Source organism: Lampetra fluviatilis, chromosome 35, assembly GCF_964198595.1.
Source record: "Lampetra fluviatilis chromosome 35, kcLamFluv1.1, whole genome shotgun sequence".
Lineage (NCBI taxonomy): Eukaryota > Metazoa > Chordata > Hyperoartia > Petromyzontiformes > Petromyzontidae > Lampetra > Lampetra fluviatilis.
The window spans coordinates 7,951,439-7,973,465 of NC_136309.1; the positions used below are offsets into that span (position 1 = coordinate 7,951,439).

General features: G+C 45.8%; 1 protein-coding gene across 1 annotated transcript in view; it reads right to left on the reverse strand.

Annotated features, from left to right (window-relative positions):
- Nucleotides 1-22,027, reverse strand: part of LOC144944667 (guanylyl cyclase C-like) — an 81,219-nt gene that overhangs the window by 56,096 nt on the left and 3,096 nt on the right. The window contains exons 2-7 of the mRNA XM_078873025.1: nt 19,936-20,051; nt 17,078-17,145; nt 14,001-14,219; nt 7,968-8,113; nt 5,204-5,315; nt 3,977-4,100 (exon numbers count right to left, since the gene is read on the reverse strand). Coding sequence (XP_078729151.1) covers nt 3,977-4,100; nt 5,204-5,315; nt 7,968-8,113; nt 14,001-14,219; nt 17,078-17,145; nt 19,936-20,051 — 785 coding nt within the window. The remainder of the gene's footprint in view (nt 1-3,976; nt 4,101-5,203; nt 5,316-7,967; nt 8,114-14,000; nt 14,220-17,077; nt 17,146-19,935; nt 20,052-22,027) is intronic.

Sequence of the window (22,027 nt, forward strand, 5' to 3'; positions counted from 1 at the left end):
CGCTTCCAGGCCGCACTAAGCCTGTAGCTGTCTGAGCGATTAAAGTTATTTCTGTTTCTCTCAATCTCAATGGATTCTCTAATTAGTCTTTGCCAGTAGTAACTAGTTTTACACAACACTTCAACGTTGTCAAAATCAATTGAGTGTCCCTGTTGACAAGCATGTTCTGCCACTGCCGACAGTTGTGTTTGCGATAGTTTAATATTTCTCTGGTGTTCTTTTAGTCTTACACTAACGTTACGCCCTGTCTGTCCAATATAGCATCTGCCACATACACAATTAATCCGATATACACCTTCTGTTGATAATTTAGGTAATTCGTCTTTAGTGCACGTTACTAATTGTTGAATTTTGTGTACTGTACCAAATCTTACTGTAATGTTTTGCTTTTGCAAAACACGGGCTAATTTGTCAGTTACTCCTGAGATAAATGGTATTTTTATTGTTTTAATAATCTGATCGCTTTCAGCAGTGTTGCTTTGCGATCGTGATTTGGCATTTAGTGCTCTGTTAATTTGAGCATTATTGTAGCCATTCTGTCTTAGTGCTTCTTTAACATGTTTAATCTCTCTCACTAGACTTTCATCATCTTAGTGCGGCCTGGAAGCGTATTATTAAATAAGATGCATTACAATTCCTTATAAGGGAAACAAGCACTAACTGATTATTAATGTAGCATAATCACAAAAGAACACATTCCAAATGATTACTAATCTACAACTCGCATCGTAACAATAGCCTTATTACTAATCAAGTATATAATTACAATAACCCCCCCCCTCAAATCTTTGCACCTGATGAGTTAATGATGACGTCACCCTGCTGCTGCTCTATATAAGAACGGGAGACACAGCAGAGCCTCACCATTCTGGCGAATTGCCCGATGATGCTGGATGCAATTACCAGCGAAACGTCGTACTCAAATTGTAAATGTTGTGGTTTCACGCTTCAACACACCGGTGGGCTAAAGCAGTGAACTATTTGTCTTTTGTCAACGTGACACTTTTTTTTTTACTGATTGGCCGTGTCGGGTGGTGGAGGGTTACGACACATTTATAAATAACGCGATCTAAACCCAAAAATCGTTGATTATGAACAATATTGGTCGCGAAAGCCTACGTGTTAAATTGTTGTTGTATGTTATGCAAGCCTGGACATTGCTTCAAGCTGATTTGGATCGGTCGCAGTCCTTCCACGTGCGATGCAAAAAACGCCTTTTGGGGAATCCGATGGTTCGACTCTTGTCAGGGATGTCACCGCCGCGTCTGCGACTGGTCTCCAAGCGATCGAGGACTCAGTTCGAGAGGGAGACGGCCATCGGCTTTGTGGACGCATCGTGCCGGGCCCCACGCGTAAACTCCAGTAGCAGAGAGCGCTCACTTCAGTTGGCGGTCGACGTTCGAAGTGGACTGCAACCCTCGAAGGAATGGCGCCATCCCCCGTGGTCGGACCCCGTCGTGATCCGTTGATCAAACAGGTCACTTGAGATGCCGGTGTACGGCAGCAAAGAGCAGTTCACGCGAAAGCTGTCGCCAGAGGTGACATTTTTTGGCGCAACGGTCCTTCGCTGACTATGCGCGATGAACGAATTCTGCTGCTTCGCCACCAGTAATGCACAAGGACCAAAAAAAAATCATAATTGAGCATTCGTTTACAACACTGTGAAGCCATTGAAAGGAAAAAAATATATATAATGGGCAACGTTTCAGGCAATGATCCTTCTTCAGTAGGTGTCTCTCGTGGGCGATCATCATACAACCAACCAATCACTTGCTGCTGGTGGTTGGCCCATGACTCCCCCCATACTCAGTGTGGAAGAAAATTTGGTCCCACCAGCGAATATTTGTTCTGGTCAGAGTTCCTTGTGTAATGACGACTTGACACACTTCTCTTGAGATGGCACTTTATTGAAGACACGTTCACTTGACATCAGGCGGAGATCCCCAATGCAACAGCCCAGAGTCTCCCGCGCATCTCCCCGTAATATCTGAACACAAGGCCACGCCCACCTTCTCAAACCTTCTCGCTGACTCTGGACGCTCGCTCCACCAGCAGACTCCACCGTCACCTGACCCCCGTAGCCATCAGTCCCTTCGCACTCACAGCTGATTCCCCTGTCATTACCTACCGTGGCCACTCGTGCATTCACACTCACAGCTGACTCTTCTGTCATTACCTCCCGTGGCCACTAGTGCATTTGCACTGGAGGCTGACTCCCCTGTCATTACCTCCCGTGGCCACTAGTCTCCTCACACCGCATTCAGGCTCTATTGTCATTAGAATTGGATACGTGCTTCTGTACCGTCGCAGGACGCTCCTGAAATAGAGCAGCGTTCTTCATTGCAAGGCCCCGCGGGCCACTGGCGGCTCCCTGGTGACGTGTGGCCCTCCGACAATACACAAAGAGTGAAAATACTCCCCATCATCGTCATCGTGCTGCTGTCAAACCCCCAATGGTTTGAAATGTGTGGCAGCTCTCACACTGATGATGTCTTGTCGGCAAAAGTGCCCCCCCCCCTATGAAAATTACTGAAGAACACTGAAATAGAGCCGTACAGCTTATTTGGCAATTCCTGCTGAAATAAATAAAATCTTAAAACTTTAAATCGTACAGGAAAAAAAATGGGTATAAACGTTAAGAAGGGCGGGGGACCATTATTCCCAAAAGGGGGGTGGGGAGGGGGCAATGAATATTAGTTCCTGGGAAAAACAAATGTTTTGGTAGAATGTCAATTCTCTGACAATGGGCTGAATAGGTGCTCACGAATATTGCTCGCCTCAAAAGAGTCTGTTGGTGATGGGGCAGTTGTGGAGAAAGTGGAGAGTTTCCCATACCTGGGCAGTCTGCTCATGACCGGCTCCGCTTTGACAGCAGAGGTCTCACTCCGAATCAGTCGAGTGGCATTATCTTTTCATTGGTTGCGCAACGCTGTGTGGAAGCTACCTGGTCTGTCACTCCACACAAAGCTTCAGGTCTTCTCGACCACGGTCATGCCCTCCCTTCTCTACGCTTGCGAAACGTGGACCCCCCTAATGGAACATCTTTGCTGGTTATAAACATTTAGGCTGGCCTGCCTACGATCCATCCTGGGTTTAACCAGGCTGGATTGTGTGACGAGCTCGCAAATCCTTGAAAGATCTGGACAAAGTCCCATTGGTGAGCTCATCCGGCAGGCAAGGCTGCGTTGGCTGGGTCATGTAGCCCGCATGCCCAGCCACCACATGCCTAAACGGCTTTTGTTCGGCAGGATAGAAGGGCCTAATCGAGCGTGGCATGGGTTTGGAGAAGAGATGGAGTGATGTGGTACAGGAGGACGTGGAGCTGAGTGGACATGCCGATGATTGGTTCCAGCGGTGTCAAGATCCGCCTCTGTGGAGGAAGCTGATGAAGGAAGCTGCTACTGGGCAGTTGGAGGCAGTCGCCCTCCAGCAATAATGGAGGGCAGAGGAGTGATGCTCACAACAATGAGCGGAGCACCGGGCGGCTAAAACACAGCAAGTTGGCACAATATGGGGCACAGGTGGTGCCCCGTGACCTCCTGCCGGCGGGCGTACGACACTTCACATGGCCTTGGCGTGCACATAGGCTGGCACAGGCGCCGTGGTGATGTCACCGCTAACTAGTGGCGAATGGCAATTGTTGTTGTGTGGGATTAAACGATAGTGGGGAGCGATAGTATAGCGGTTAGCACACTGTGCTATTAACCTGGCGACGCAGGTTAAATTCCCGCTCACATTCAACACCGGTGACAACTATCTGAACCGGTTCTGGGCCTCCCCAAGGTTGACTCAACCTCAAATGAGTACCTGGTGCGATGTGTAAACATCGTCACTGGGGAGACAAAGGCGGCTGGGCGTGGTGTTGGCCACCCACCCCCTTGTGTGCCGCGCCGGCCATCATAGGTGCCTGTGAAGGTTATAAGGGAGATCTTTGTCCTAGATTTGAAGCTTTGTCTTTGTTAGTGATGAAACAAACCTTGGCATTGCTGGCGTTTCTGTGTTGCTCTGCAACGGGCAGAGTGACGTTGAGCGTAGGCAGAGTCACTATCAGCACAGTCCCTTTAATCGTGTAATTCCGCTCAGCGGCGACATGACCTCCACTAAAGACGAGATGAGAAATGGGCAAATACATATTACCTTTACGTAACAATATTCCACTGTAAAGCCATGTGAGTCATTATTTTCAGTATAAGTAAAAACAGCACAATCTAGATTTAAAGTTTTCGTGACTGCATGGATCCATACATCCTTTGGTTCTTTCGGTAAAGTCACGTAGGTATAAAATGAAATAAATTAAATCACGACGTTTCGATCGCAACACAAGCAATCATCATCAGGTGGGAACCCCACAGCAAGAAATTGTTTGCTGAAGTGGGAGAGAGATACCGTGGTAAGAGGTTATATAGGTAAGAGGTGGGAGGGGCAAGGGAGGGGGGTAGGGGAGCTTCGCGTGGACGCTAGGAGGGGGAGACATGAACAGCACAGTGTCCAGGGTGGTCCAGATGGCTTGTGACCCCCCAATTAATTGACCTTTGACATTTTTCCTTGCCATATTCATTTCTGTTTTAAATAAACCTTACCTAAAAATATATTAAGTTTTACAGACTGAAATGGGGGGTCACAAGATATCTGAACTACCCATCCAGTCTTGTGTACCAATTTTATACGCTGAGCTAGCAATGTTTGTATTTGGGTTAAGGTAAAAGGTAATTTTCTATCTTTCGCTACTGCATGCAGAGGCGCCTCCAGTAGCCTGAGTTCTAGAGGGACCTTCTAGACGGTGTTTGGCCTACTCTTCCGCACTGGCTACATGTTTGGTGAAGAACTCAGAGCGGTGATGACGACCGCTTGTGTTGCAATCGAAACGTCGTAGTGTTTTGTTATTTTCTTTGAACCTATCTACATGACTTTACCGAAAGACCCAAGGAATATATAACATTGTCACGCAATGCTGTTCAGCAAACGATGCAACTCTGACCAAAACACATTGCGCACTTTCAGACGCTTCTTCTGCGGCGGTCTGGAACGCTCTTCCTTCCAATATTAGGAAGCCACTGGAGCTATGCACTTTTGAATATAAATTCAAAACTAATTTCTCTAGAATTGATTGTTGTGTTTAGTTTCCCGTGCTTCCCCTGCACCTCTGATTAGTACGGTTGGCTATGTATGGTGCGAAAAAAGTTCAACGTACAAACATACTTACCCAAATAGATCCAGAGCCACAAAGACGAGCTGCTGGAAGATATTTTTGACAGACTTTTCCAGCGAGTTGGTCACTTCATAGATATACGGGACGTCCCCACAGAATATCACCACTGGGCATGAACAAAAAACTGTGATCATCATCATCGTCATCATCATTTTCCCCACAGAATATCACCGCTCCGCCCATGCAGTACAGATTGAGGCACGAGAACAAAAGGTGGAATTTGAGTTAATGGACCGCCACAGTCGCGAGATGTTAGCGAACTATCTATATATATAAAATCGCAAATCTGTCTGTTTGTCTGTCTGTGTGTGTGTCTGTGTGTCGCCGGACCATACGCAGTTTCATTGGACGGCGGTTGCCCCTGGCAATGGGTAGCGACGCATTCGCTGCGGGGTGGACGCCATTTTTAATTCCCGTTAAAAATATGCGCACGCATTAACACGCGACTCTGAGGTAAATTCATCAAAGTTTCACGTCCTCTTCACTCCCCTCCCACCCCAATGTGTGCAATTACTATTATAGGGTCGGTAGATAATACAATTATAGCGATTACACAGTATTATTGTAGCGTGGGGAGGGGGAACGGCACCCGTACCCAGCCTCAGCCGGATGGGCTATTTAGGCGAGGCCGGAGGCTCTGCACGGTACTAGGCCTCGACACCCACCACGCGACTCTGAGGTAAATTCATCAAAGTTTCACGTCCTCTTCACTCTCCCCCCCACCACAATGTGTGCAATTACTATTATAGGGTCGGTAGATAATAAAATTATAGCGATTACACAGTATTATTGTAGCGCGGGGGGGGGGGGGGGGGTAACGGCCCCGGTACCCAGCCTCAGCCGGGTGGGCAATCTAGGCGAGGCCGGAGGCTCTGCACGATACTAGGCCTCGACACCCCACCCGTGTTAAGCGACGACTTTGTGGTATAAACTCGATATACCCAGCGTTGCCCGGGGGAAAATACATTTAAAATCTTATGAAAACTTTCAAACATTACATACCAATGAAAAAACAACTGTGTAATTACTTTTAAACCCGACGCGCCAGGAATCGATTCTCTGACTCGCGCAAAGGAATCGAAGGTTGTAGATTCCTTTAGATTCGGACGATTCCCGTTTACTATAAGTTGGTTAAAGTCGATAAAAACTGCTACGAACGGGAAATATCCGGCGTTGACCGGGGCTAAAATGTAATTAAAAACTCCTGAAAAAATAAAAAAATAAAATAACAATGAAAATGAAACTCTATCATTCAAAATGTAAACCCCCAACATGCCAGGAATCGATTCTTTGAATCGCACAAAGGACTAATCGAAGGTTGTAAATTACTTTAGGATCGCGCTTCCTGTTTAATATAAGTTTGTTATAGAGTTGATATAAACTGCTACGAATGGGAAATATCGGGCGTTGACTGGGGCAAAAATATAATGGTGAGGGCGGTTGTGAGTGGCGATTGTGAGTGGTGATTAGTGAGTGGTGAGGGGAGGTTGAGTGGTGAGGGTGAGTGGTGAGGGTGAGTGGTGAGTGTTGAGGGTGAGTGGTGAGTGGTGATTGGTGAGGGTGTGATTGGTGAGGATGAGTGGTGAGGGAGAGTGGTGAGGGAGAGTGGTGAGGGTGAATAGTGAGGGTGAGTGGTGAGTGGTGAGGGTGAGTGTTGAGGGTGAGTGGTGAGTGGTGATTGGTGATTGTGTGATTGGTGAGGATGAGTGGTGAGGGAGAGTGGTGAGGGAGAGTGGTGAGGGTGAATGGTGAGGGTGAGTGGTGAGTGGTGAGGGTGTGTATATATGTAAGGTTATTAAGAAATATATTTTTCACCCGGGCAACGCCGGGTACTACTGCTAGTACTCGTATACAGGAGGTTGTGGGTTCGATCCCGACCCTGACGCCTGCTGTATATTTGTAGTTTGCGTGTCTCTCTCTCTCTCTCATCATCATCACGGTGGCTAGGACATGTTAACTCCCTCGCCTGGTATACAGGAGGTCGTGGGTTGGATCCCGACCCTGACGCCTGCTGCTGTATATTTGGAGTTTGCGTATCTCTCTCCCCGTGGCCGCGTGGATTTTTCTCCGGGGCCCGTCGGTTTTTCCCTCCACATTTAGAGTCAACGTGCAGTTAGAGTGTTTGTCTACCGATTTTCATTTCCACGTGATAAGTCGCTTCGTGTAGCTTTCATTTGTGGCCAGGTCGCTTCTGCAAAAATAAGCTGAATGGCTCTCTGGGTCTTACCTGGTAAGACCACGGGGAGAGAGACATGCAAACTCCTGGTAAGACCCACAACTAATTTCATCGCTCCATTGCTTATGTAGAACCACCGAGCTCAGTAAGGAAGTGACTGCAGATCAAAATGCGATGCGGATCAAAACCAAGATGGTGTACACAACAGACAAAACAAATGTGAATAAACAAAAACCGTTACATCAGAGCAGAGATCCGGGAGATCCAGGAGTCATTGCATTAATTATAATTATATTGATCAAATATTACAGGTTCATCTGCCATGATCAATCCACACTGCTTGATGAAGGCCACCCACAAGCCATCGCCACCTCTCACACGCTCGCGACGCAACACTGTAGCGAGCACCTGCACATGAACTGATTTAATCACTCCATCTCCTGCGTGGATGTCCCCTAAAGGACGCCGTGCGATTAATATGAGCTATTTCTGCAGGACAGACAGCGCCCTCCACATCGCCACGTGATGACAGGCGTTGCATTGTAAATGTCCACGCCCAACTAATCTACGATTTGGACTTACCATTGCTCTCTCTCGTCATTAAAGCATTGGACAGTTTGTCCAGTGTCGGCACCTCAATCAGCTGGTTATCCAACTCGGCCTTAGTAGAGTTAAACAGCTTGTTTCCACTTGCCACCTTGATGTTTTCCAACAAGGCCTGGATGTACCTGCACATCAAGCGATAGGAGCGAGAGGGAGCGAGAGGGATGGAGAGAGAGAGAATCAATCACATTTAGCGATTCTAGTCGTGATTGTGTACACGACTATTATACACAGCACATTAGGGATGAGTTTCAGATTGGATTGTTTTCGTTCGATACCAATTAAAAAAGTCTTGGTGCCAACCATTGGGATGTCACCCATTGCCACGTGGCAGCACCTTTGGCAGGAAAAGCGTGGAAGTGACATCCCGTGAGTGACTTCGCTTGTGGGGCGCCGCAGTGGCGAGATGTTAACTACCTCGCCTGGTATACAGGAGGTCGTGGGTTGAATCCCGACCGCGGCGCCTATATATTTGGAGTTTGCGTGTCCTTCCTGTGCTTATGTGGATTTTTCTCTGGGTCCTCCGGGTTTTTCTCTCCACACTAAGAATCATGCGTTTAGGCTGCTATGAATTTTTACATGATAAGCCATCTCGTTGAGCTATCATTTGTGGCCAGGTCGTTTCTGAAAAACAGCTACTGTATATAGCTCAGTGGGCATTACCTGTTAAAATAAAAAAAAATTAGTTTGGTTACATTTTTAGTTTCCGGTTTTTGGATAAATCGAAGAAAAACATCGGATCGTCTGAAATCTCACGTCTTGGCCAGATGTTCGTATTTTACTGATTAATCTGAAAATCGGGAGCACATCCCTCGAACTGATTTTTGCCTACATCAGTTTGGCGGCAAGCTCTGCCGTAGCTTAATATACGGCTCAATAAAATGATTTTCATGCACGTTTGCGATGCATGGTATAAGCCAACAATAAACACACCGGTTTCATTCCCACCAGAACTCAAGACGAGGCCACGTACAGTCATGCCACTGGGGCCATGGTCAACATATTTTTTTATCTTTTTTAAAACGAGGTATTGATTCGCAGTTACATGATGCATATCATTTCCATGAACAACAGCAATAAAGTATATGACCGAATCTTTACGATCAAATACTATCAGCACGGCTGTAAATTGAGGATGCACTCAGTGAGCAATACAGGGTGCGTCAAAAAAATGTTAACACTTCCGAGGATTTGCAACAACACCACAATAAATGTGCCTCCGGGCTCTGGAGACCACCTGGAGAAGATTTCAGGCGCGTGTTGACAATGATGGCGAACAAGTGGAGACTCTTTGACTTGTTTAAGCTATTAACATACATTCGTGATCATGTTACGATATATTATCCGTTCTTTTTTGCCATTAAAAACGATAGTCCATTATGAGTGCTAAACATTTTTTAAGCATACTCTTAGTTCTTTCAGTAAAGTCATGTTTCGAAACGTCGTGATTTTATTGTTTTATTTTTATTAATTTTAATTTCATTTTTTACCTACGTGACTTTACCGAAAGAACTAAGAGTATGAATCCTTGCAGTCACGAAAGCTTCAAATCTAGAATTTTTTAAGCACCCTGTATTATAGCGTAATACAATTGGTAATTCACATAGCAATCCCACAATGAGCCAGTTAGCTGAGAGTTAATTAGTGACTTTACTTCGGTGTAGAGTTTAATCTAGAGATCTCCAAGAAGGTATTTGTGGATGTGTAAAAATAGTGGATGTGGTGGATGTTTAAAAATAGTTGGAATTTGTTTTATGTGGTGGGACAGACACAGGTATTCTTTTTTATCACTGGCGAAACGTCGTACTCAGATTATAAATGTTGTGGATTTGCTCTCCAACACACCGGTGTGCTGTACTAGTAACGAATTGGCATGTTCTTTTTACGTGATAAACCTTACTAATTCACTAATTGGCTGTGTCGGGTTGTGGCGGGTTTAATCACACATTTATATATCAACTGTGTCTGCGTATTGTGTACACGTGATGAACTTGACCACATGCACCTTCAGATGGATCTTGGAACCTTTCATTATGTAATAAACGACTGGACCACGATGTCTGGCTCAGTGTCCTTTATTCGGTTCGTGCTGTACACCCACACGGCTGTCTTTACTCTGTAGCTTCTCCACGGTGCTGACTCCAATGTCGGCCCGATCCACAACAGCAGCTCCGCTGCTGTTTCTCTCACACAGCCCCCCTTGGCTGTACTCGCTGCAACTCCTCTCCCTCCGCAGCTCTGACAGCCTCTTGCTGTCTCTCTCTCTCTCCGCAGCTCCTCCTGGCAGCCACACCGCTGCCTCTAACACGCAGCCCTCTCTCTCTCTCTCTCCGCAGCTCCTCCTGGCAGCCACACCGCTGCCTCTAACACGCAGCCCTTCTGGCTGTCTCCTCTGCAGCTGCACACCACTCCGCAGCTTCCTCTTATCTTCGGGGTTGGCTCCCGATGGCCGTCGGCGCCCCCCCCTCTCCACACTCGCCCGCGTGGCCTCACTCTTTTCCGCTCACACCCCGACTGCCTTCCCCTTCCGGTTTACCCGCTTAAGGACCCGAACCTTCCCCCCACGTCACATGACTCCACCCCCCGTGACGTCACATCCGGAAGGTCGCTTACGCCCGCATTACAATTACATCCATGTTGATGCAATGGGCTGCCTACAATATAATGTTGTGGCTGAGTGAACGCTAAAACGTTTTATTGGGCCATTAATTTTCAGTGGAAGATGTCAAAGTCCGGGAATTAATCGGCGGGGTACTGTACGCGCGAGCTACTGCTCTGTGTCTAGCAGCAAGTAAAATCACGGCTCCGTCGTGTGCCTCCACCTACGAATGAACGCATCTTTGACTCCGTGAGCCCGTTTGGCTGACTTCCCGAACAACATTATCGAGCAGCATTTGTTTAAACAAGTCAATAAATGCCGAACCAGTTTCGTCCTTCTGGATCTCATCGACAGAGTTGGGCTAGATTTCCTGACGGTATTGGCAAGAGGACTCCATATAAAATATTAGACCCCCCCTCTCGTTCAACTTCAAAAGCAATACAGACCGCACACAAACGTTATGGTAAGTGATGAATCAAAGACTTGATGATCATGCAGAGCCATAACAGTTCTGGAGATGTAAGAATGTCAAAGCCCCCCAGTGAGGTAGTAGGTGGTTAGCTCCAACTCTACTGCCATGCAGAACAGGAGAAGAACGTTCAAACTCCACGCAGAAAGATGCCCTCGCCGGGAGTGGAACCCATGGCCATCTTGCTGTGCAGAACCAGTCTTAGTTACTACCCTGCTAAGCTCATGCCCACACATTATAACCAACATTGTCTTTGACGTAAACAAATCTGGCTTTTCCAAATCCCACAATGAGTTAAAATTGGTCACAATGAAAGCTCTAACCCTATCTGGGAATGCTTGATATATTTAATGGTGGCGACGCAATCATACCTGTCAACCCCTTATCAGTGTCCTACCATGTAGTAATAGGGTTTTACCCTTTTATCTGGTGTGTTGTGGTTATTACAAACATGATCCCTTGTATAAAGGTGTCAGTTTTTGTACCAGATAAAAGGGTAAAAAGCTATCACTATATTCTGCTACTGGTAAAGGAGGTCTCATAGTGTCCTACCTTATTACAAACCAATTCTGACCTTATTGGTCACCCACTGCCCCTTATCAATCTCAACGTTCATCCTACAATGTCCCATCACAAGGGAGAAAGACAAACAAATAGACAAAACTTGTTGGCCCGTATTGAAACGGCTGTGCGCCGAATGGACCTGAAAACTCAATTTCCCTGTACAATAATACGGGGTAACCCTAGTGGGTTGACAGGTGTGGGGTGCTGTACATGGCAAGGGTTATAGTGAGGTCAGTGGTTCTTTACGCAGGTATGCGCAATTCACCTACCTGCCCGGTGATTCCACGGAAGGCTGAAATTGGGTTCAAAAATCAATACCGTTTTTTTTTACATTGTGGTAAACATAGCGGCCACGAGTGGCTCCAGAGGTCACGTGAACCCTATAGCATACAACACATCAGACCCACGTATCGCGAGCCTAAGAAGCGCTGATAATTATTTATGATGCGATGCTCCAATTTACACACCCCTAATATTTAGCAAACATACTCTTTGGTTCTTTCGGTAAAGTCACGTAGGTAGAAAAATTATAGTTCACGACTGCTGAAGTAGGCGTACTTCAGCAGTTTTTCTTGCTGTGGTTGTCCCACCTGATCGAAACGTCGTGATCTATTATTTTTTCTACCTACGTGACTTTACCGAAAGAACCAAAAAGTACGACTAGAATCATTAGCTTGTCATATCTGGAGCAATCCGAAGTCCCCTCCCCTCCAACGTGGACTGACCAGCAGGGTGAAGTATGGTCATACAACCCCCATAACCGACAGGGTATGGGGAGGCCTTCATCCAGCAGTGGATTCACAAATGTACTGTATGTTGAACTTCTTCCACACCGTACGTAGCCAACCGCGCCAATCCGAGGCGCGGCGGAAGGACGACAAACTAAACACCAAATATTGTTGTTGTTATCCATTGCAACTTCAGTGTTCTATTATGCCTTTACTTGTACGGGGTCCTTAACTCTTGCCAAGGGTTAGGTAAATACACCTTTTACCACCCTCGTCTGTTTGCCTCTCGAGTGCGTGAATGGCCTGTGCTAGTGTCGCGTATCACCGTGTCGTTGAGAGGCAGCGGCCGGATTCGTGCACGGGGCTTTAGGGGCTGTAGCCTTGGTGGGACTCGGATGTTCTGGGACACCCTAAAAATGTATATATACTGCTTTATAATGGTTACAACGCAAAGCTGTAGCACTCTGATACATCCCTTGAATGTGTGTCATTAAAAGCCATGGGATCACTGCGCGCATTGCTACCAGTTGCTTTTGGTCATTTTAAATTAGATTTAGTTTTACATTTCGTGACTCATTGAGTATATCAAGGCACCATCGTGGCCGATGGCGCTGGATGCCACCACCACACTTCCAGCACCACTACCACCACCACTGCCACCACCACCGCCACCACCAGAACCACACCTCCAGCACCACTACCACCACCACCACTGCCACCACCACCACACCCCATTGCCAACGCTTTCTTCCCTCCACCAGATCCTGCAGCCGCTGCACAGGAGCCGGGCAGCGACCTCCAGGATTCTTCCCCCTAACAGTTCGCATCCCAACGCCTGCTCTTATTTTGGCTTGCACAGAGACGCATAGACTCGGACTCACACAGAGACCCATACCTAGATATGCCCTAACACTATTCCACCGCCTGCTCTTAGGGTCTTCCCCATGGTAGTAGGGCTCATGGAGGAGATCACCTCCGGTTAGCACTGTTTGGCTACGTACGGCGCTGAAAGAAGCTCAACATACACACGTACACCACAATGCCCGTCTGGGTAACCGCTCCTCTCCCACATTGCACACACATCCCAACCATCGCAGCAGTCTGGTTGTGCCTTTATAATACCGCATATACAACACTTAAATACGTACAGAAAAAAAAACACGGAACTTAAATAACCGAGCTAAATCATAATCGAGTGTTTGGCATTGGCTATGGGTGTTGGGTAAAACGGTAAAGGGCAAGGAATGATTGAATTTACAAATAGGCACCCCCAAAAACTATCACGGTGCCAGACCCCATACCATATTAATAAAAAGTGTGCCGTTCCTGGCCCTTCCCCCTTCAACGATTATATATATACGGAGTGGTATCTCTTGTAATCTCTAATTTACATTTACTTGATACAGCTGTCGGGCTGTGACGGTTCCACCTGAAGACGGAAGCTTGTGTTGCCTCCGAAACGTCGTGATTTTTATTTTAATTTTACTTTTATGAATTTTAATTTTTTACCTACGTGACTTTACCGAAAAAAAACTAAGAATATGAATCCTTGCAGTCACGAAAGCTTCAAATCTAGAACCCATAAAAACAAGTTTTTTTTTTGGGTGGGGGGGAGGTTGTGGGTTGGGGGGCCTGTGTTGTTGTCGTCTCACCACAAACACACGTCGTAGTTGTACGAGTTTCCCGACAGGACGTAGGCCGTGCTCCAAGCCACGGGCTTGCGCTGCGGCTGGACAAGTCTCCAGAAATCCACGAAGAAGGTTGAGACCTTGGCGGCGCTGAGCAGGGTGCGCGTCAGCTCAGGCACGAAGGTCGTGGACAGGCCGAAGCTGCCCGCCGAAACGACCATTCTCTCGTAGCGCTTTATCACCCTGCAGAAGAGAAGGTGGCGGGTTTGAAGGCTAAAAAAAACGTTGCAGCCCTCGAATTTACTCGCTCACCCTTGAACTTAAACAGAACTAAATTAATCTTAATTTTGGAGCTTTCGTGACTGCAGGAATTATTCTTTGGTTCTAAGTTCTAAGTTTACCTTTTTCTCTCTCTCTGGGTTTTTTGTTCTCTCTCTCTCTGTCTGTATATTTAGTGTAATTTTTTTTGTCTACACTCGTTTTTTGTCGTTCTTATGTTCTGCTCTTTCTGTGTGTCTCCGTTCCTCTTGTTTTTATGTTTTGTCTTTCTTTGGAATTTTCACACTTAAATTCTAACTTAGCAATCTTTGAAATACGTAATCGACCAGGCTATGCGTTAATTGTGTGTTGACCGACTCTCTGTGTCGTTTTACATAACATTTCGATACTTTGCTAGGTTATTTAATTTAGTGTGTTCTTTCTCCCTTTAAGCCTGCGTACTTAACTACGCGTCTCTTCATACTCATTGACATGTACATTTTTTCTCTAACCCCTCCCTCTCTCTGCCTCCGCACCCCTCTGTCTATTTAAGGCCACCCCACAGAGACGATCACCCCTCTCTGTACCTGTGTTACTCTCTCTATGTATCTTGGTGATATATGTCTGCTTATATGTCTGTCTATAGTTTTCTGGTTAGATTTTATGTCGCTATTTCATTATACCTGATGATGATTGCTTGTGTTGCAATCGAAACGTCGTATGCTATTATTTAATTTATGATTTTATCTTTATACGTGACTTTACCGAAAGAACCAAAGAAGAACTAAATGAATTCACCGGGTAAGCCCCACTACGCTGTATAGTTTTTTTTTTTAAGTTTTTCAGAAGCGACCCGGCCACAAATGATTGCTCGGCGAAGTGGCTTATCGCGTGGAAATGTTTAGCGGCCAAATATACTCAAAAATTCATGTATGTGGGATTTTTTTCGCACCGAACGTAGCCAACCGTGCCAATCGGAGGCCTTGGAAGAGGTCAGAGGAACCCACACTTTTCCTCACCGCACGCGACCTCTGCCAATCGACGAACGCTGGTGGACAAAGGCGGTGGGTGGGGGTGGAGGGGGCTGGGGAGGTATTAAGGAACGTGCATCTGATTCCCCCACCTCCTCTTTCCCCCTTCCCCGAAGAAAAGGGATCTGACGCGCCACGTACCACATGACGCTACGGTCCTAGGGGCCGTCCATAAATGACGTCACGCGATTTTGGACGATTTTTGACCCCCCCCCCCCTCGTCACACGGCGTCACAAAAAGTCAGATCTCCCCTCAAATATGACGTCACAAAGCTCTGCCCCCCCCCCCCCCCAAAAAAAAAAACATGCTTCAAATCGCTTTAAACTATTGTCACTGTAGTGCGTATTTAATGTGCCGCTGCACTCTGATGTTGTAGGAGAAAACAATTATTTAAAAAAAGTCTATTTAATTAAGTAGAAAGTGTTGTCTTTATTTATATGAAGTTGCGCATTTTTATGTGACGTCAAAAATCTCAAACCCACCCCCCGTCACACATCGTCATAAATGTCTGACCCCCCCCCCCCCCCCTAGGTGCGTGACGTCCTTTATGGACGGCCCCCTACGCGTCCGCGTTGGTTGTCTATCCGAGCCGCCTGTCCATCTATGCACCACTCACCTGTCACGGAAGTTGTACACACCCCACCCCCGTGGTTGGATCGATAAAAAATAATTTACAACAAAAAAAACCGTGCACCATTGTCTCAGCTGCCGTGCTGGGAAATTTAACTGGGAACTTCTGGATGAAGCAAGTTCAGCATCATAACCGTTGCGCCATGGCAGCTTCCCTGACTTTGTGCTTAAGTCATTGAAGAGATTCATGACACTTTAAGCGAGGCGATTTTTTTTTTTAAGCGGCGACCGAAACAAAAAATCAAAACTCGGCAGCAACTTATTGGTGTTTAGCCGGGTAACGGTGGCTTATGCACGCCTGTAATGCGGCCCTGCGGAAGTGATGATTGGTGGATCGCACAAATGTTGCTAAACTCCTTTCCCATGGGTGGCCATGTGCCGTACCCTTCATCAGGAGGTGGTCTCCACTTGTTCTGTCTGTATAGGATAGGGTGTTTCTCCTTCGCATGCGTGTGGTTTCTCCCGGTGCTCCAGTTTCCTTCCACATGTAAACACTCATTATTTGCTGATAACATCTTCATATATATAGGGCCGCAGAGCTTGGGGAATATCTGCCACCAGCTCACCGCATGTTTGTTGTTAGAACTTTGTTGCTATAACTTTCTGACCAGCCTCTACTGGACATCTTTGAAAAAGAGCTTTGGAGCTCATCGAAATCCTGTGGGATAAATAAAGATTCTTATTCTGTATGGCCGTCTTCCCACTTGTCTGTGGCTCCTCCTTGCCGCCTCTGTGTCATTCTCTGTCTATGAGAGCGAACGAATTCTGTGCTCTGCGTTACAAGTTCAAACGTCTTATTATTATTTACAAAGCTTGTTATTTTTTTTTAATGCTTTATATTAAGTTCACTTGCTTGCTTGCTTGCGCGCTTACGACCGTGCAAATCTTTAGGTCGTTTTTTAACCCACTTCCCGTGATCCAATCGAGCTGACACTTTGCACACAGACTCGTTGTGCGTGACAATTTATTTTCGTGAAAATTGTTTTCCAAAATGTTACACTTTTTAGGAATTTTTTTTATATATTTCATTACCAATTGCTTAATGGTGGCAGGCAATCATCTGACCCATAGGTGGCAGCCATCTCAAGCCAGAGGACGAGAGGACTCTAGCCGCCACGCATATAAAGGATTTATAGTGAAAAACTTTGTTTTTACGGGTACATTTTTAATAAATACCATACCTGAGCAATGCGTAGGCTGCATACTGGCATGTTGGCCCGATGACTGCACACCCAAGTAAATTATTTTCCTGTGGGAAAGTACATTACAATAGGTCAAATAGAGCCAACATCCGCAGCATATGGCATTTTACGTGTTTGGTTGCTTTCATAAACTAGACACCAATGTGACAAGAGCGGCAAAACTATAAAGAGAACATATAAAGCATGATCCTTTTTATACCTGTGCTTTATAGTTGTGTCAATACTGATCATCATGAACATGTGCTAAACGGTTTCCAAAGTTCATCAAGCCCTGTCCACATCTCAGTTATCACCAAATTTTGCCAGCATAAAAACAACGGTCTTGCTCATGCTGCTGCTGGTGAAATGGCCGAGCCAACAAACAAAGATGGCCACTGCATTGCGTGCTTTCAGGTACGCTTCTGCGGCTGTTTGGAACGCTCTTCCTTATGATATTACGGAGCGACTGGAGCTATGCACTTATAAATCATCTAGATTGAAAACTCATTTCTTTAGAACTGCTTATTGTGTTTAGTTTGTTGTCCTTCCCCCGCACATCCGATTAGCACGGTTGGCGACATACGGTGCAGAAGAGGTCCAACAAACATTCAAAAGTTCAACATACTACCACTACAGGGTGCGTGAGAGAGCTCCTCTAGATGGTATCATAGCCTACTCGTCCACTCTTCCCATACTTCTTGATAAAGGAGCGAGTACCCACAGTTTACCCAACCACGTGTAACCTTCTGCTCGACTAACTGTGGTGTAACCATTTATACATCTGGGTGGACAGAAGAGGGAGCTGGTAGGTGGCCATTTAATAAACTTGCTCAATGTTTCAACTGCCTAGCCGAGGGCACCGCGGTGGCGACATGTGAACGCCGTCGCCTGGACGTGGGTTCGATCCCAACGCTGACGCCTGTATTTTTGGAGTTTGCATGTTCTCCCCCGTGGTCACGTGGATTTTTCTCCGGCTTTTTTTATTCCCTCCACATTTAGAAACATGTGCTTAGAGTATTTGACTGCTGTAAGTTTCCAAAAGATAAGCCAATTCCGATTTAAAGCTTTCGTGACTGCAGGGATTCATCTTCTTGGTTCTTTCGGTAAAGTCACGTAGAATGTAAATAATAAAATAATAAAAATAAAACATAATAAAATAATTCTCACGACGTTTCGGCCACAATGCAAGCAGCCGTCCTCAGGTGAAGAACAGACAGAGTCTTCTCGACAGTCTTCTCGACAGACCTGTTCTTCACCTAAGGACGGCTGCTTGCGTTGTGGCCGAAACGTCGTGAGAATTATTTTATTATGTTTTATTTGTATTATTTTATTATTTCCATTCTACGTGACTTTACCGAAAGAACCAAGAAGATAAGCCAATTCGTTGAGATATCATTTGTGGCCAGGTCGCTTTTAAGAAAATAGCTATATAGCTCAATGGGCCTTACCTTATAGATAAAAACATAGTTTAAATTGGACTGGCGACCTCTGGATTGCAAGTGCAGCGTACTATCCAAGGGAGAATTCACACGAACAACATTTCATCCTCTTGTCTCCTGGATGTTATTGCCTTCGAGGTGGAACATCCAGGAGGCATGGACCTTTGGGGTCCAAACCTCCACTCGGGGCCTCTGCTCAGGGGTCCTCTGGTCAAACTTGTCACGTCAAAACGTTCCATGAGAGCTCGCAAAAAGATCGAGAGGTCTCCACTGGAACCTTACACCTACACAGTGTGCCCACGTTATCCCACATCTCCAAAACATATGTGCTCTATTTTACTCTAGTTTCTGCCCACGTGGAAAACTTTGCTCAAAGTGGAATTGCTGAAACTCCAAAAAGGAGATTTGCGTAATTGTAACATTATTTGTATTCATATTCAAGTTTTTTGGGTTAGATTACGACAATGTAAATGTGTCGTTAAACCCGCCACCAACCGACACAGCCAATTAGTAATGTTTGTCATGGAAACAAAACGTGGCAATTCTCTCCTCTCAAACACACCAGTGTGCTGTACTAGTGAAGAATTGGCTTGTTTTGTTTACGTGACAAACCTTACTTATTGGCTGTGTCGGGTGGTGGTGGGTTTAACGACACATGTATAGATTTATCATCAATATTATTATGGATAATATTGATCGCGAAAGCCTATTTGTCAAATATTGCTCGTATTATTTCTGTAACACGAGAAAAGGTTTCGTGTTGATGGTGAGTTCAGCTTTCATTTACTTTGCTTTTTCCACGCGATTATATTCCAAATACCATTTCGTTAAATATGTTTTCAGTAAATGTTTATATTATGGCATGTGTAGTGCCATTCATTTTTTCACAGTTTGCAAGGTCACTGAGCACAGGACCAAATGCCCCCCAAAAACACCAAGCAGTCACGTACAAGCAACACTTATAACACTGGTCATAAATACGAGTTGACACATTTCTTGAATCGAGCAAAGTTATTATAGGGACTTCGGAAAAGAGACGAGGGTAGGGAAATCCAAATTTAGAAAAAGAAGCAGAAGAAATGATAGCGAACCAACGATGAATGAAAATAAAGTTTGGTATAAAGTGGTATCAATCCTGGAATTTCCATCAGCTGCTTCATTTTACTTGATTCACAAAAAGTGCTGCAAAACCTCGCGTCTATATTAATGGCATTCGACGAGAGAAACTGCATTAATGGCCTCATAGTGGTCTCATTAACGGCAGGATGTGCTTTTCGCAATTGTTTTATACGTTTGCTCTATGAAAGGAGGATAACAGCAATAAAACATCTGGCATCTCACGGTCGGGTAAATGTCAGTGAAGTAAATTGTGCACGAGGATAGCCATCGCCTCGTCGAGCCGGCTCCCGGCAGCCTCACCGTTATGTCCTGGAGTTTCTCCTTGGCCCCGCAGTCCGTGTCTATGCACACCTTTTGTGGATTTCCAGAGAAGGAGATGAAGTTATCGTAAGTGGCACTGATGTGCGCATTTAAACCTAGGAAGAGATACAAACACACACACAGAACAACAACAGCGCATCCACTACAATCCATCTCAACATTGTTCACCGCGATGCAGGCTCATGCGCCACAGGATTATTTTGCTCCTCCTCGGCTTTGGAATTCAAAATCTGAATATTTATCGGAATCAGAATATTTATTAATACTGGAAGAATACGATGAGCTATAAAGCTCTTTTTCACGGATGTCACCGGCGTAACCATCAATCCCATCCGAACACCAACAGGTCGTTGCGCACATCTCCTTTGTAAATGAAACATTATAAGTTACAAATTATCGGCGGCGGTGCATTTTGTGACCATGCAATCCCAAATAATGGGCCACAGAGTAAACCACTGTGGTTTGCGCTCCTTTGACAGAGGAGGAGGAGTCGTAACGTTACACGAACTCACTCCTGGAGCACTCTCGTGTCTTGCGGACCTCCTGAAAACACTGTCATGCACAATAATTGAAAAGCATTATTTCAAATGCTGCTGATATTGGCCGCCACCATGCACAAACTAGGTCGTCACAGGGCTTGTGGGGCTACGTGGTGGGCCGCAGAAGGCAGTGCGCACAAAAAGTCCAACGTTGGACTGTATTTATATGCCCCCACATCTATGCTCCGCACTTTCACCAACCCGCACTGGCCAATGCGGTTATATATGGTCAAGTAACTCCCACGACCAGCAGAGACCTCATCCGGACGAAAGTGCTTTACATGTACCGTATACATTTGAGTTATAGGACACAAACGCTGTTGTTGTTGTTTTTTTTCCACTGAGCGTTACTCATTGTCTTGACCCCAGAGGATAGATGGGTTCATTCGACCTTGGACCCGTGCCCTCTGTGCAGCGCCGCCCTGGCTGGGAAGACATCCGCTACTGTGGCAATTATCCTGGTGACGCAGCTTGTTGGAAAATAAACCCAGAATTTTCGTCGTTCAGGTTGCGACAAGCACGCAATGTGCCAGTGCTCCTGCGCGCCAAACGGTGATTTCGCCTTCAGCAAATGCTTCCCTTCCACGCTCAGCAATAAAAGTGAGGCGATACGATTGGGTAATAGATGTTTTGAGTCAACACGACCACAAATCGGCAGAAGTACTATCAGGGATTGGCAGGAAATTAAATGGATTAAACATCTGTCTATGATCTTCATTATGTAAAAGCTGCACAACTTTGTATCCGATCTTATGTTTTCACGGGACATTTCCGTTTGGCCAAATCAGACGGCAGCTGTACTAACAGTGATGACACCAAAAAGATTAAAACACATGTGGTGGTGTTCGCTGTTCTGAGCTACGCATACTTGGCATGAGGTGGTGGAGACATAGGCTCGCCAACACATCGCTTGAAAAACCATACAAAGAGTTTTTTTTTTTCAAACTACAAAATTTTGACATGATGCAAAAATAAGCACGGTTAGACTCTCAACCGGCCGTAGTTTATCTTTCTGTGTTAGCGGTGCCTAGAACAGCCATTCAACAACGGCCGTAGTCGTTTAATAAGCGCCATCGTGACGGAAACCAAAAATGCAGCTGATTTAGTCCGTAATCGTAAAAACGGCTTCGTATGCACGTTGGGTATTGGAGGTAAGACAGCAATGTCGGATTATATTATCCGAGTAGCACTTTCAAGGGCCCCGCGCTACATGCTTTCAAGCTATCAATTTCCGTTCAGTGATTCTGCACTTGCTCTATTACTATAGTACTATACTGCCTTCAACTTTTATAAACGACTGGGTGTTTGAGGTTAGCGATTTGTCGTATTATCTGGCTGTATAGGAAATGAAAAAATACAATTTCTTTATTATGCAAGTAAAAAAATGTGTGTTTTAATATTTACAGGTTTTTGTTAAATTTAGGTCCCCTTTATAGCATATGCTACAGGCCCCGCACTGTCTTAATCCGGAGCTGCGGGTAGAATTGCGAGGGGACAGGACTCCGTGTTTCCCGACTCGCTGACCCACCGAG